Raw genomic sequence first — 13213 nt, 5'->3', positions numbered from 1 at the left:
TTTTCGAGAGGCCAACACTGCTATTGATTGGGTGACTTTTTTGTAGCTCACCGTTCGGGGATACATCTTTGGGTGGACGAGGCAGAATTACCAAGTGCATTTTAAGATGCACTGCTTTTTGATTTTTTTGGCTGTATCTGTACACATATTGTATGGTTCTTCCGTTTTTAGCAAAAAAAAAAAAAAAAAAAAAAAAAAAAAAAACAACGCTTTTGGGGGGTCCGAAATGTAGGGGCCCACCGCTATGGGCCCCTCCGGAGAACGCCAGCTATATCGGTCGTTTTGGCGCCGTCGGGCTCGCCATTTGGTCCGGATGGCGACGTAGCGGCGTCTCCCGGTGCATGTGGCCGCAAACAAGAAATGCTGCGAGGCCCAAACATGTTACAAAAACGATTTCTTCACAGTAGTGGACACGTGGCAAATGCATGGGTCGTCGTGCCATAAACATTATCTAGTCTATTGACCCATTTGGGGCTGTAGCATTACTTGGAGGCAAATCTCGACCATCGTGTCCGACGACGTCAGAGTAGTTATGGCAGCCTGGTGATGTATTGTGGACCCCACCAACGAGGGCATGATGGATGACGACAGAAGGGTGTGACCCAGCTACGAGCATAAATGACTCGATTGAGTTGGATGGATGGTTCTTATGGCTAGATTTGGTGCTTTTTTGTTTTGGATTAAGCGGAATGATTTGATTTTTCAGGTTCACCTACTCAATCTTAAGCTTTATGTTAAACCACCTTTTTGCATCAATAATGGTGCAATTTAGGTAGATTAGACTAGACTAGGGCCAACTTAGCCACCACATATTAGATATTAAACCACTCAACCCAAACTCTAATCTAAATGCAACACTAGTTAATGGGCCACGCTCCACCCTAGTAGTCTGATTTGGTTCATAAGCGATTCGAGATAATGAGTTACTACTTCTGATAAGTACCCCAAAATTCATATTGAAGTTCGACGGAACTTCTGTTAAGCCAATAACACTTTAATCTGTTCTTCATCGGAGCTACAAAGGACTATCTAAATTGATTTGTTTTTTGCTGATAAGCACCAATTACATCATAGAAACTAAAAAATACAGTTCTTTCTCTTTTGTATACTTGTAGTTATTATTGTTAACTGTATTATTTTGATAGTTTTAGACATGATATGCATTATGCTTATTTGCACAAATATTTCTATGATTCGTGATCATTAATACAAACCTCCATTCTACCCCTTGAATCAAAAATATAAATTTAGAAATTGTTTGGTATAGAGGAGATAATTGGAGATATATCTTAGAAATAGGGGGTTATCCTACCAAATACCTCAAAAGCATCTTAGAATTGCATTGCTTCAACCACTGCAAGAGGTAAGGAAGAGAAGGGATGGAGTAGAATTATCCCATATAATAGGAAAAATTTATCCCCTCTCTAAACATGCAAAAAAGTAGGGTGCAAGTTTCTCACTGTAATAAAATATGATGCATTCATTTATTCTTTTCACTTATTTTTCAAACTAGATAAGAAAAAGAGATTTATCCGATGGAATAGCCTACCACTTCCATAGTACAAAGGGCAGCTTTAGAGAAAGGTTTAATATATCTTTATTTTTTTTCGATTTGGGCGTAGTCTAAATTTCTTCAACTTATGTTATTTATTCACCATATGTTATAGCATTTTTATTTTTTTTTGTTTTATATTTTATTTATCTATTTAATTTCGTTCGTTTTATTATTTATCTATTATATTTTTATATTTTTAGTTAATTCTATTCAATAATTCATAGTTTTTATTTTATTATCTTTCTCTATACAATGCTTATTTGCAAGGATATAATTCAAAGTAAAACTTTAAGTAATAATTGGTATAATATTACAACACACACTACTGTTTGTATTAAATGTTTTTTTTAAAAATAATATTTAATAAAAATAATTTAATTATTTATTTATCTTATATTATGATAATGATAGTTAATTTATATTAAATGTATTGTTTGTTATGTATTATAAAAAAATATTGTGTTATTTTATGGAAGTAATTTTTCCATGTAGGAAATAGTATTTCTCGAGAGAGGACGCAGGGTTTCGGCTCCTCGCCGATGCGTTATTTGCATGGGAGAATCCAGTACCCACCGAGATTTTCGACTCGTCACAGGACCCTTCACACTAACGGAAGAACCCAGGCGGCACCTCTCGTTTCTGCCATTCTCTAACTCTCCCTCTTCTTTCCTCCCTTCTTCCATTAGATTTCGCTTCAGCATTCACTAAATCGTCCAATCGAAACCCAGCCGCTTTTCACTTCCTTAGTCTCCTCCTTTTTTCTATCAGGTTGTGCTATCTTTTCTCCATCCTTGGAATCAAATCCGGTCACTTCCGTTTTCTCTTTTTACTATATTCTCGCTCGTTGATCCCATCACTCTCCTTTTCGCTGTGTTTCCTCTGCAGTCTTGCCTATGCCTGTTGCTGCCTCTGGAATCCTGTCAATCTTGATGTCATGGGGACGTACACCATTGCCTAGAGGTATACCACTCTGCAAGGAACCAGAGAGCAGAGGGTGTTCGACGAAATGCCCACGAAAAACCACCGTGTCTTAAAATGCCTGCAACCATTAATCCTACGACTCGTTTGGTTCGCGGGACAAAAAAGAAAAAAAAAGCATAGTCAATAGAAGAAAAATAAATAAATACCTGTTATTTGATTGAACCTTTTAAATGAGGAAGATAGAAAAATAGTATTTTTATAAAAAAAAATTATATTTTATAAAAAATAAAAATTTATAGAGATGTTGAAAAACTATTTTTTACGGTTGGAAATTGAGGTTTTTATTTTTCAAAGTACCCATGAGCTATGAAAATTCATGAGCAAGATTTTTTTCTTTATAAAAGTATCGTAGGTATTTCATATAATTTTGCTAAGAAAATAAAATGCTCAACTAAATATAAGATACTCTGATATGTATTATTTTTAATGATCAATCAAACATATCAAAATTATTTTTTAGTGGAAAAAAAATTTCTCGTGAACCAAACAAGTCCTCAATGACTTATACAATAAAATGGTGAAAGCAAGTTGATACCAGCTGGCGAATTATCAAACAGCTTCATTGTTACCTGGAATACAAGAAAGAGGAAAGAGTATTTATTTTTAATGAATAAAAGCGAGTGTAAATCTTGAGTAACTAAATATGAATAATAAAAAAGTTGAACAGAGAGATCAGCAGAAAAAAATTATATGATTCGTCACATAAGACAGACGTTTAGTCAGTCAGCCGAGGATCCCTAGATACAACCCCTGTCCAGAAGCTGAAAACTCCACTGCTCTTGACGTGTGAGGTTTAAAAAGCTGATAAAATTGGAATCTGGACTGCTATATTTTGAAATTCTCGGCGCAATTCGACAGAACCAGTTCATGTTTTGAAGTTTGAAGTGCATCGGCCGACTGACCGTACGACCATGAAATGGCATGAATGGACCCCAAACATGTGAAGGCCAGCAGAGATGAGACGCCGATCCTCACGTCAACCACGTTCTCATGCTTTGCCATCTCGATACCACAAATCCGAGCTCTCGCGGTCACAGACAGCAATGAAACTTCCTTGGAACTGGGAGGCAGGCCCGGACAAAGACATGGATTTGAATTGCAACTAGATACAGGACAACTTACATGATCATTCATTTAGGTGTAATTTGAGTGGGTTTGCTTGAACCCAATCAATGCCATGGCCCGGATGGGCCCTTGGTGCTTAGACTTATGCGTCAGTCGGATCAGAAAATGCCAGCTTTATTTCTGGATAGTTTGGTTTGGCTTATAGGGTCCAACCATCTAACCTAACCCAAACCAATTGCAGATGTTTTAGGGTAAACCAAAAAACTACTCCACATATATTTCAACCAAATACAACCTGCATCAAATTCGAATTAGCATGCAAACTTATGCTGTTCTTAAATTGCTATCGAGCAAGTAAGGCCTTAGTAGTGACGAAAATATGTACAGCTGATGAAGATGGGACAATTTAATTAGTCGGTAGCTCTTCTAGTAGGTTGAAAGCATGAGCATGCACATCATCCCACAATCAACTCAACTTCATTTATATTCTATACATAACCGTCCGAGCCCGAATAAAAAGGAGAAGTGTCGTGGTAGTTAACGAGCAACTAAAACTGTAATCGCATTCTATGAACACGTGCATTATCCATATATAAGTATTTATCTATGTAACTTGTATGCGTAAATGCACTATTTTTTACTTGTAATTACAATAGTATATAATATGAAGCATGCATCTATAAGTATTTAAAACATGTTTGTAAGGGGAGGCATAGGAAAGTTTTAGAAATTAGGAAACCATATTCTAAAATATATCAAAAGAATGCAAAATAATAAAAGAAGGGTGTATTGTGTAGGAGCTGAAAAATAGTTTGAGAATTGATTATTATTATTTCAAGTTTTATGAAAAAAAGGCAAGAATGCTTATTTCATTATTACAACATGTCTTGCCTCATAGGTTGAGTGACATAGACTGAGTGATTAGCTGCTATTGCTACTGCTGCTTCTTTTATTTATTTATTATTTATTGTTACTTAAGAGTGAACTATTATACTAACTAATACAGGTGTGGATCTCTTATGAAACATGGACACGGTCATTGCATGTTACTAGCTGGGATTTGAACTCCATCAGCACGAGTGGGCTAATTATTTCTCTTCCAACATGTATTCCACTAAAAAAAAATAAAAAGGACAAATGACTATGATCGGAGAGGCAAAGGTCAAAGGTCGTCTTATGAGCTTGAAACAACTGAATGACCGACCCAAATAATTCGGAATCGGCAGAAACTATTTATTTATACGTAATTTGCTCGAGAGTTTGGATTCCAGGCTACCCCCATCTGTGAGCCAGTAGGAACTTCCAAATGAGCCTATTTGATGCCATTGACTTATTTGATGGCATTCAATGATCCATCTGTCTTCTACCATGCGAGGCTTGTAGGCCCTTGAATTCCCAGAGCTAATGAGGCCCACTGGTTTTATAATCAACATTTCCCAAGCTCAAATTCGCAAAACCGTGCATGTAAAGAAGCTAAGGCTCTTTCTATCTTCCAAGTTTTTGTAGCCGAAGCTAGACTTAGCTCGCTCAAACTCAACTTGAATTACTATTACATATTATTTAAATTATTGCATAACATAAATATTATATTATGCAGAATAGAATGTATTATAACTACAATAGTAAAATATAATCAAAATTGAAAATTATATAAATGAAAGTCTCAAATAACCTACATTTTAACCTAAGTAAATTGCACACGAATAGCTTAAGCTTGGCTCGAGACCGAATTAGAGCCAGACTTAGCTCGGCTTGTTAATGCCCTAATTGTGGTTGGTGTGGGAGAAAACTCCGAGGCAAATAGAAAATTTTGATTTCAAGACAAAGAAGTGGTTCATTGCATGAGGTAGTTTTTTTTGATGGAAATTGCAGAGGTGGGTGAAGGAAGTGGGTCAATGCTTTTTATTTGCCATTGTTGGCAGGGAGGCCAAAAGCCTCCGGCAATGACTCACCTGCTCTCACCGACGGTGCTCTGAATCTCATCGAAGTGTTTGGGGTGGCCGCCCTTGCTTTCATGTGTTACCCACCCAACCGGCAAGGGTGGCCTTTTGGGGGTCACGTGAAGCACCGGATTATTTATATCTTTAAAATAAAATTCCAAATGTCCTATGCCGTGAAATGACTTAATATGTGAGGAATCTTACATAAGTGGATCTTAAAGATTATTTACTTAAAAAAAAGAGAATTATATGGGACCTACCTGCAAAGTTGGATCTCTATATACTAGAATTTGCACCATGAACTCTAAATTGCCTGCTTTTTATCAATTTTTGCATCTTATCTCTCTTTAATATCTGCTTGCCAAATATGTTTATGAGGAAAATTCAATTAACATCAGAAAAAAAATCAATCATTTACCAACTCATAATCCAGGGATAGGTGGGTCTCCTAGTGCTGTTATTGTTTCTAACTCCAGTCGAACTTGAATTGACTTGGACTTATAATTGGAATGCAAATCATATGGATAATAAGTTACGGCTAGATTATGGCATAAGTAACATACATTATTTTATTCTTATTAAAACTAATATATAAATGGAAATAAATAAATGTTAAAAGAAGAATTCGAATATTTGATCTTATGGTTAAAACATAAAATGGATGAGGGGGAAGAAATGCTCAATATTGAAAAAAGTGAGATGGGCTCGGTAGGTTAGAGACACTTTAGTCAAGGATATATTGCCAAAATTCATGTTATATACTGGGTATCAATATTAGAGTGGGTATAGCTATTGCAAGAATATTTTTATTGCTACAAATTAGATTTGCCTTTCATACATGTTGATTGATTGAAAGGATTAGTTGATTCCGAGCTGGAATCCTTGACGGGGACCAACCTGCCTTGACCCAAGTCGTGCAAGATTAAGACCTAGCCACAGGCACAAATTTTAAGTATACATTGGTTGGGGTGTCCACAACGACAGCTTGAGCCAACCTAACCTAAATCTAAATTGCCTAAAGACCAACAACCTATCTTTCATTGAATTATCTGTCACCATAAGTCGACAATATGGGTTAATTTTGGCATTTCTCATATGATTCTGATTCATTCACCTTGTACCTATTTTTAGTTGGAGAACAAGTTTAGACTTTCGACCAAAACAGAAGACACGTGTAATCCAAAATTTAAGTTGAATCCAGGTCAATCCAATACTTCAATCTATTCTCAAATTCTCATCATAATTCCTCCATATAATTGTCAAGAGGAGAGAGAGACTAGAGAGAGAGAGAGGGCCCTTATAACAAAGAGAGAGAGCGACAGGGCGAGACACCTGACCTCTCTGCTGCGGTGCTCTGTCCAAATCTCTCTCTCTCTCTCTCTCTCCCTTCCTGTGAAGGCAAAGCCCGGGAAACTGTCGCCCATCTCGAGAAAGCTACGCCCGCGAAGCGGATCAAAAAAAAAAAAAAAAATCGTATCCAACGGCTATTTCCTTCGTCTTCCGTTCTTCTATTTTGGTCCGATTCTATTGTTTCAACCGATCTTTTTTCTTCGAGGAGAAAAGGTATGATTTTTATGGAACAGATCTATTTTCTTAGTTTAAGCTTAAGATTCTTTTTGGTAAAAAAAAAAGTATGATTTTTATCTTAAGACTCTTAAGAAAAGAAGAGAAATGTGGTTCCTTGGGAAATCCGCTGGGTTTTAAATAAAAAATCGTTTTTTCTTTAATAAAAGAGCGCAGGGACTTCGATTTCTGGGGAGCTTTGATTGCCATTAGACATCATCTCTCTCTTTCTCTCCGCGCTATCCTTGCTATCCTTCCAAGATGTAATGAAGGAAGCCGCTCAACCTTTTCTGTCTCCCTCGTCGGTCTCTCCCTTCCCCCAAGTTAGCGAACATGCGTACTTTCTTTTTCTCTCCGTCATTTTTTTCCCCATATATTTTCTTGCAGCAATCTGCATTCTATAATAAAACAGAAGGCTTTTTTTCCCCTCATTTATTTTCTACAAGAAAATCTCAAAAGAAATTTGATGGAAAAAATATTTTTTTTTATTCCGATTGTTTTAGATGATTCTCTGCTAGTGCTGTTATTTTCTTTTCATTTTTTCCCAATAATGGATAGAAAGAATCCAATTTTTTTCTCCATTCCGTGTCACTTTCGTCTTTTCTCTATTAAAAAAAAACTTTCCCCGCTGCTTTGTTGGATCTCCTCATCTATCTCATTGTCGTCTCCTTTTATAAAACATTTTCTTTCTAATATCTTTTTATCCAAATGATGACCTTTTCTTTTCTTTTCTTCTCTCTCTCTCTCTCTGTCTCTCTTAAAAAATAAAAAAAGGTTACAGAGCTTTGAAGCCGAGGATGGGATTCTGGATGGTGGAGGAATTGCGGCCAACTTTTTCTGAAATTCTGTAATATTTGTGAAAGAGAATACGTTTGGAGGTATGTCGAGCTTATCTGTTTCGTATCCTTATCCCTCTTTCGAGGCCCTCCTGGATCTCAAAAAGCTGGATGGATTTGTCAACACAAATTCTAATTCCAGCTGTTATATAATCTACAATGGACCAGCTTAATTTGATCATGTTTAACGGATAAAGCCTTATAACATTCACTTTAATCTCATGGAGTTCTCCTAATTATTGATGGATGTCATTGGTGGGCTACACCAAATACCCATAGATTATAGATTAGCTAGGCCCTCCACTGGTAATAATATGTATTTTTCTCTGCATTTAGTTCATCCATTAGTTGATTTGGATTGATAGGCTTCTCCTTGTGAAGGACCCAGAAATATCAGTCCAGAAATATAATGAGTCATTGCATTATTCGATCTATACTTTGGTATACAGGAACTTTAATGAATGAGATGTTTTGATATACAAGTAATATTTGTGCCTCTTGCCGAGCTGCTTATATATTCTTTTTTAAAGCTTTCTTTTATGTCAAAGCCTTTTAATCAAACTGTTCATATTTGGTGGCAGTTGAGGTGGACTCTACTCCTGGGAACTTTTACTTGGCAAAGCTGAAAATGGATGAGGTTTTAATGCAGGTAAGACTAAAACCTGTACTTATAGGAGTAGGACCCGATTCAATTGATTCATTTATGGCTTCTTTATGGCCAGTAAATTTCTCCAATTGATGTTCTAAATGGTAACATGACAAACTATAGGCTATGAGACTCTTGTAAATATGATGTTGACGTGGATAAGGAGGGATGTAGTTAGAAAGGACTGCAATAACAGAAACAAAATGCGAACAATAGTAAGGAGAAAGTGATAGAGGCTTAGCTATCTGAAGTAGTAGAGAGTGGAGGAGCATCAAGTGGATTCTGGTGTAATATAGAGAAGTGGATCTCTCAAAGAATTAGCAAAAGAACATTTATGGAATGAACACAGGAGTGAGTTCTTAGACAGACTTTGAAGTGGGTACGATACTCTAAGTAGAAGTTTCCGGCTATTAAGGATATCACATCTGGCTGAGGATGAGCTTTGGTGCATGGTCATGGGTTCGAAAAATGAAAACCACCTCTCTATAAGCAGGGATAAGGTTGTGTACAAACCCTCCCTAGACTTGCAATGGTGGGAGCCTCATGCATTGGTTTGCCCTTTTTAGCCCTGGTTATGATGGTTTGGTCTTGTGTTGTCAAGGCCACAATTCGGTTAATGGGATCTAAAAACATGAGGGAACAATCTAAAGAGGTTCTAGGATGGCAACGACGAGACAGAATGGAGAAGCTTGCCATTTGAGAATATCATTTTTTTTTTCCGAAGGAATCCATTTGAGAATATCATGTTAGATTGAAATAAAACAAGCTGGGTTCAGGATCATTGATTCTAAGAGGAGCAAATGGGAATATTTGTTTGAGTAATTGGAAGAAATGATTATAAGGTTTAGATTAGTGGTTGTGGAAGTAGACTATTTGACTTTACTAAGATGTGTAAAGAGTTTGCAAAATATTGATTTAGGGTGTGATTGTAAAAGATAGGAGTTTGATGGTAAACCTTTACTACTAATTACCATTGCACAGTTTTAGTAGTACCTTAACACTTTGCTCTTCGGGGGTATCTTTTGAATATGGCATTCATTTTTTACAGAACCAGTTTATAGCCATGGATAAAGCAGGAAGTGTAGTTTTGGATATTGAAAGTCTTACACAGCAGCCTGATAAATGCTGCTCTGGAAGTCCAAAAATGACTGTGAGTGCTTCCTTTTTGATATTATTCCATCAACCTCTTTGTTACCATAAGAAAGAATTTATGTCTAACAACGGTATGTTTTGCTGGGGGTGATCTACAGAAGGCTCTTTCTCGTAAGGGTTCATGCCGCATGGAGAGACGAATGGGTGAGGAGCAAGAAACAGATGATGCATCTAAAAAGATCGTAGTTAAAGGTACAAGTTCAATTTTTCTCTAAGTATTGTTTTTCTTGAATCTTTTTATCATTGTTGGACTCATGCTATTAGCATGGAAAAGGTGGGTGGTGTATCTTTTTCATTGTATAGCATATTCCTGCTAAGTAAGTTACACTGTTCCAATGCACATGATCTTGGTGCCAGCAGCACGTATATTTCCCCCATAATGGCCCTTTCAAGACCTGTCATGCGTCAAGGCCCTCAACCACATGACTTTCTTGACAAACCACCTTAAGCTTGAACATTCTTCATATATCATGCACTTAAGCTTGAAATATTCTAAGTAACCATATTGCAAATCTTAGTGCATATATTTGATGGGTCACTTCATCTTGGTGAGCTCACATCCAATTGATTCTAGTCTGCAAATCAAAAAGCCCTTAACTAACATATTAGATATGACACAAAAGCTGATATACATATGTGACCATCAAACAGTATCAATGCTGTCAAAGTTTTTAACTTGATTACCTTTCACTTCTGCAGTGGTGCCTTCTCAGCTGGAGCAGTTGAAGCAGCCCTTGGTACCGAACAGAGCTCTTGTACCTGCACCATCTGCAGCTAATAGCCCTGTTCTCACAGATTCTGGTGAAGGAAGGTATAAAAGATTCAATCGCTTAACGACCATCCACCCGAGGAAAATTCTTCTTTTCTTTGCAACTATGTAAGTGCTATTAAGGCTTTTCTCATTGCACCAAGGTTGTGTGGTCAATTCAGATTTATCAATTCACTATGGGCTTTTTGTTTATTGTGGAGGACCAGTTTCTATTGTTGATATAGTTCATCTGTTCAACTCATGGATCCTTTACCCATATTATTGCTTAGAATTAATTTTCTAACCATGGTTTTTTTTATGCTTGGGAACTGGTGTCTTGTGTATAATTATTTGATTGAACAGTTGGACTAAATAAATCCAGGTTGAATAGTTAGTGAACTTTACTGCCCTTAGACTATCCCTGCTGTGATGATCACCCCCAGCAGGCATCAGAAGTGCTTCCCTGCTCCAGTCCCTATGGCCTGTGTGGAGTTACAAATTTTAATTCCCAGACCTACAAATATCTTGATCTTGATACGATACCCCAGGCAAACAATCTAAATACCCCAAGCTTTCAGAATGAATTAATAAAAAAGGGAAAAAGGTGTAAGAGTTGGAAAACATTCTATTGTTATATGTGGGATTCTATCAAGGTGTGTTCATTAAATGCACCTTAAAAAGTGTTCCCATTACTTGATGAGGGTGACTCATGGCATCACCTGCAACGTCTCATTACCATGCTTGTAAATACCATCACATTTGCAAACTCTTCATCGGCATTATTGCTTGAAGGGAATTCGGTAGATTTGTAGCTGGCATCATTTCTGCTGGTCCATCTACTTGTGGTCCCTTGAGGTGTGATGGCCCCCATGGTTGTTACTTTTCATCTAAATTCTAAGTAACTACAGGCTAAGGTGCATTACATCATCCAAGAGAAATAGAACTCAATTGCAGCACTGCATCTAGTTAGTATTTAATTGCAAGCATTCTACCGCCATTGTGGTCCCCTTGGTTGAGCTCCATTGAGAATATTAGTACCCCATGGTCCCATCTTCTTTTCAGAGAATAGATGATGTGCAACTCAAATTGCCGAAGCGCACATTTATGTAATATATACTATTGACACCTATGCATGATTTTTGTTTGCTTTGTTCATGAAGAGGTGTTGATATCAAATAGATCTTGAAGTTTGGATAATTTGAATGCTGAGGCCCCTCCATAAAGACATAAGAAGAATATATGATCACCCAATAATCATCCTCTTCTTGATTCATGTATGAGAAAAAAGGCATTTGGATTTTGTTATTTAATTTCTGAAATTGTCTTACAGGTCTAGCATGGGGTCGATGATTCTAATATATTTCACACTTGCCATTAACCGAAGAGGTGGAGCTTAACTGCAGTTTTGAAGGTTAGGTGGGAGAACAGCTCAGCTACTTACCTTTATAAAGGTTTTGTGGGGGAGCAGCACAGCAGATGCAACTATTAACTACCTGCAGACGAGCATATGATTCTGTTTCCCCCGCCTTTATCTCTGCAAACGAGCAACGAGCAATTAGTACAAGCAATATAGAGAAAGAACTGCATTGCTCTGTACTGGGGTAGGTGTTATGGGATCTAACTGCTAAATCCCAACTGTAAAGTTCTAAAACTCAGTACTTTTGGGGCAGTGAAATGTCCTGAATATCTTCAGAGCTTGCCTTCATTGCACTGCCTCACAATGATACCGTTGAGTGCGTTGTATTGTTCATTACTGAACGGTTGTGTTCTTGCTTCCAATTATTTTTCCCTTTAATTCGTTGGGTGCTCTATGGATATTTTTGCTCTGTTTAGTTAATTCCAATGTACAATCATTGGTCTGGTGACTTACTGTTAGTCATTTTGGTGCTTTTGGGTGGTCATTTTTCATGATCCGGCTTCAGTTTGGAGATGGGATCATGTGAAGACATAATTGTCACAGTGTTGGAGATTTACATAATTGCTGGTGATTTTGTTTTTTCCTTCTCAACTGTATATATGTATGAAAGATCGGTGCTGCATCCCTCCAGGTTAAAAACTGCTCTGCTCTGTGAACCGGTCGGAGCAAGATAAAAATTTTAATCCTGGAAAACACCCCAAGCTCTCGGAATCAGATAACATACCTAGCTTTTGCTTTACTGGATCCTAGTGCACGGCTTAGGAAAACAACAAATCCTCAAATGAGCGCACACAACTCGTTTTGCTGATGCTAAAGATTTAGATACATCATCTCCCCTCCGAAATAGGATTATCATCAGGGAAAATAGAATGGATTTTTGTTCCATAATTGTTTTTTATAACAATTATATCATTAAAATCTAAATCAATAGTTCTCTACATCCATCATTTACATCTTATGTTCAGGAGGTTTGGTAGGCTATGCTATTGGCGAAATATATATATATATATATATATATAGGAAAATAGAGATATAGACCGCAAAATTGAGATCTAACATCGGATAACTGGTTATCTTTCTAATTTCTATGCTTCTCTCAAGTGAAAATTCAACCTCTTATTATTATAGATTACAAACATGATTATAAACATAAACATCTGGGCAATAGCTGGCCTCTAATCATGATAGATTATGAGAGTGCATTAATACATAGCAAGATTAATCATTTTCCATACAAATCTAAGAAAGAAGCCATTTTTTAATTTTCATTTTTTTTTTGAGAAAATGGCAATGCCCAAATTTTAAGATAT

General features: G+C 36.9%; 1 protein-coding gene across 3 annotated transcripts; it reads left to right on the top strand.

The window, feature by feature from the left end:
• The first annotated feature begins 6850 nt into the window (after nucleotides 1-6850).
• Nucleotides 6851-12359, top strand: LOC103717405. Of its 3 annotated transcripts, none has more exons than XM_039115083.1 (8): nucleotides 6851-7104; nucleotides 7275-7409; nucleotides 7879-7982; nucleotides 8522-8589; nucleotides 9635-9736; nucleotides 9837-9930; nucleotides 10438-10615; nucleotides 11817-12359. In XM_039115083.1, exons 4-8 carry the CDS (start codon nucleotides 8569-8571, stop codon nucleotides 11881-11883), a joined length of 462 nt encoding a protein of 153 aa, XP_038971011.1. In that variant the 5' UTR covers nucleotides 6851-7104; nucleotides 7275-7409; nucleotides 7879-7982; nucleotides 8522-8568; the 3' UTR covers nucleotides 11884-12359. The 3 variants fall into 3 exon arrangements, with proteins under 3 accessions (XP_038971011.1, XP_038971012.1, XP_008804005.1); XM_039115084.1 differs by having other exon boundaries at nucleotides 7275-7427; XM_008805783.4 differs by lacking the exon at nucleotides 7275-7409.
• The last annotated feature ends 854 nt before the right edge of the window (nucleotides 12360-13213 follow it).

The sequence above is a fragment of the Phoenix dactylifera genome, chromosome 17 (assembly GCF_009389715.1).
Source record: "Phoenix dactylifera cultivar Barhee BC4 chromosome 17, palm_55x_up_171113_PBpolish2nd_filt_p, whole genome shotgun sequence".
Lineage (NCBI taxonomy): Eukaryota > Viridiplantae > Streptophyta > Magnoliopsida > Arecales > Arecaceae > Phoenix > Phoenix dactylifera.
This window is presented reverse-complemented; position numbering and strand designations above follow the sequence as displayed.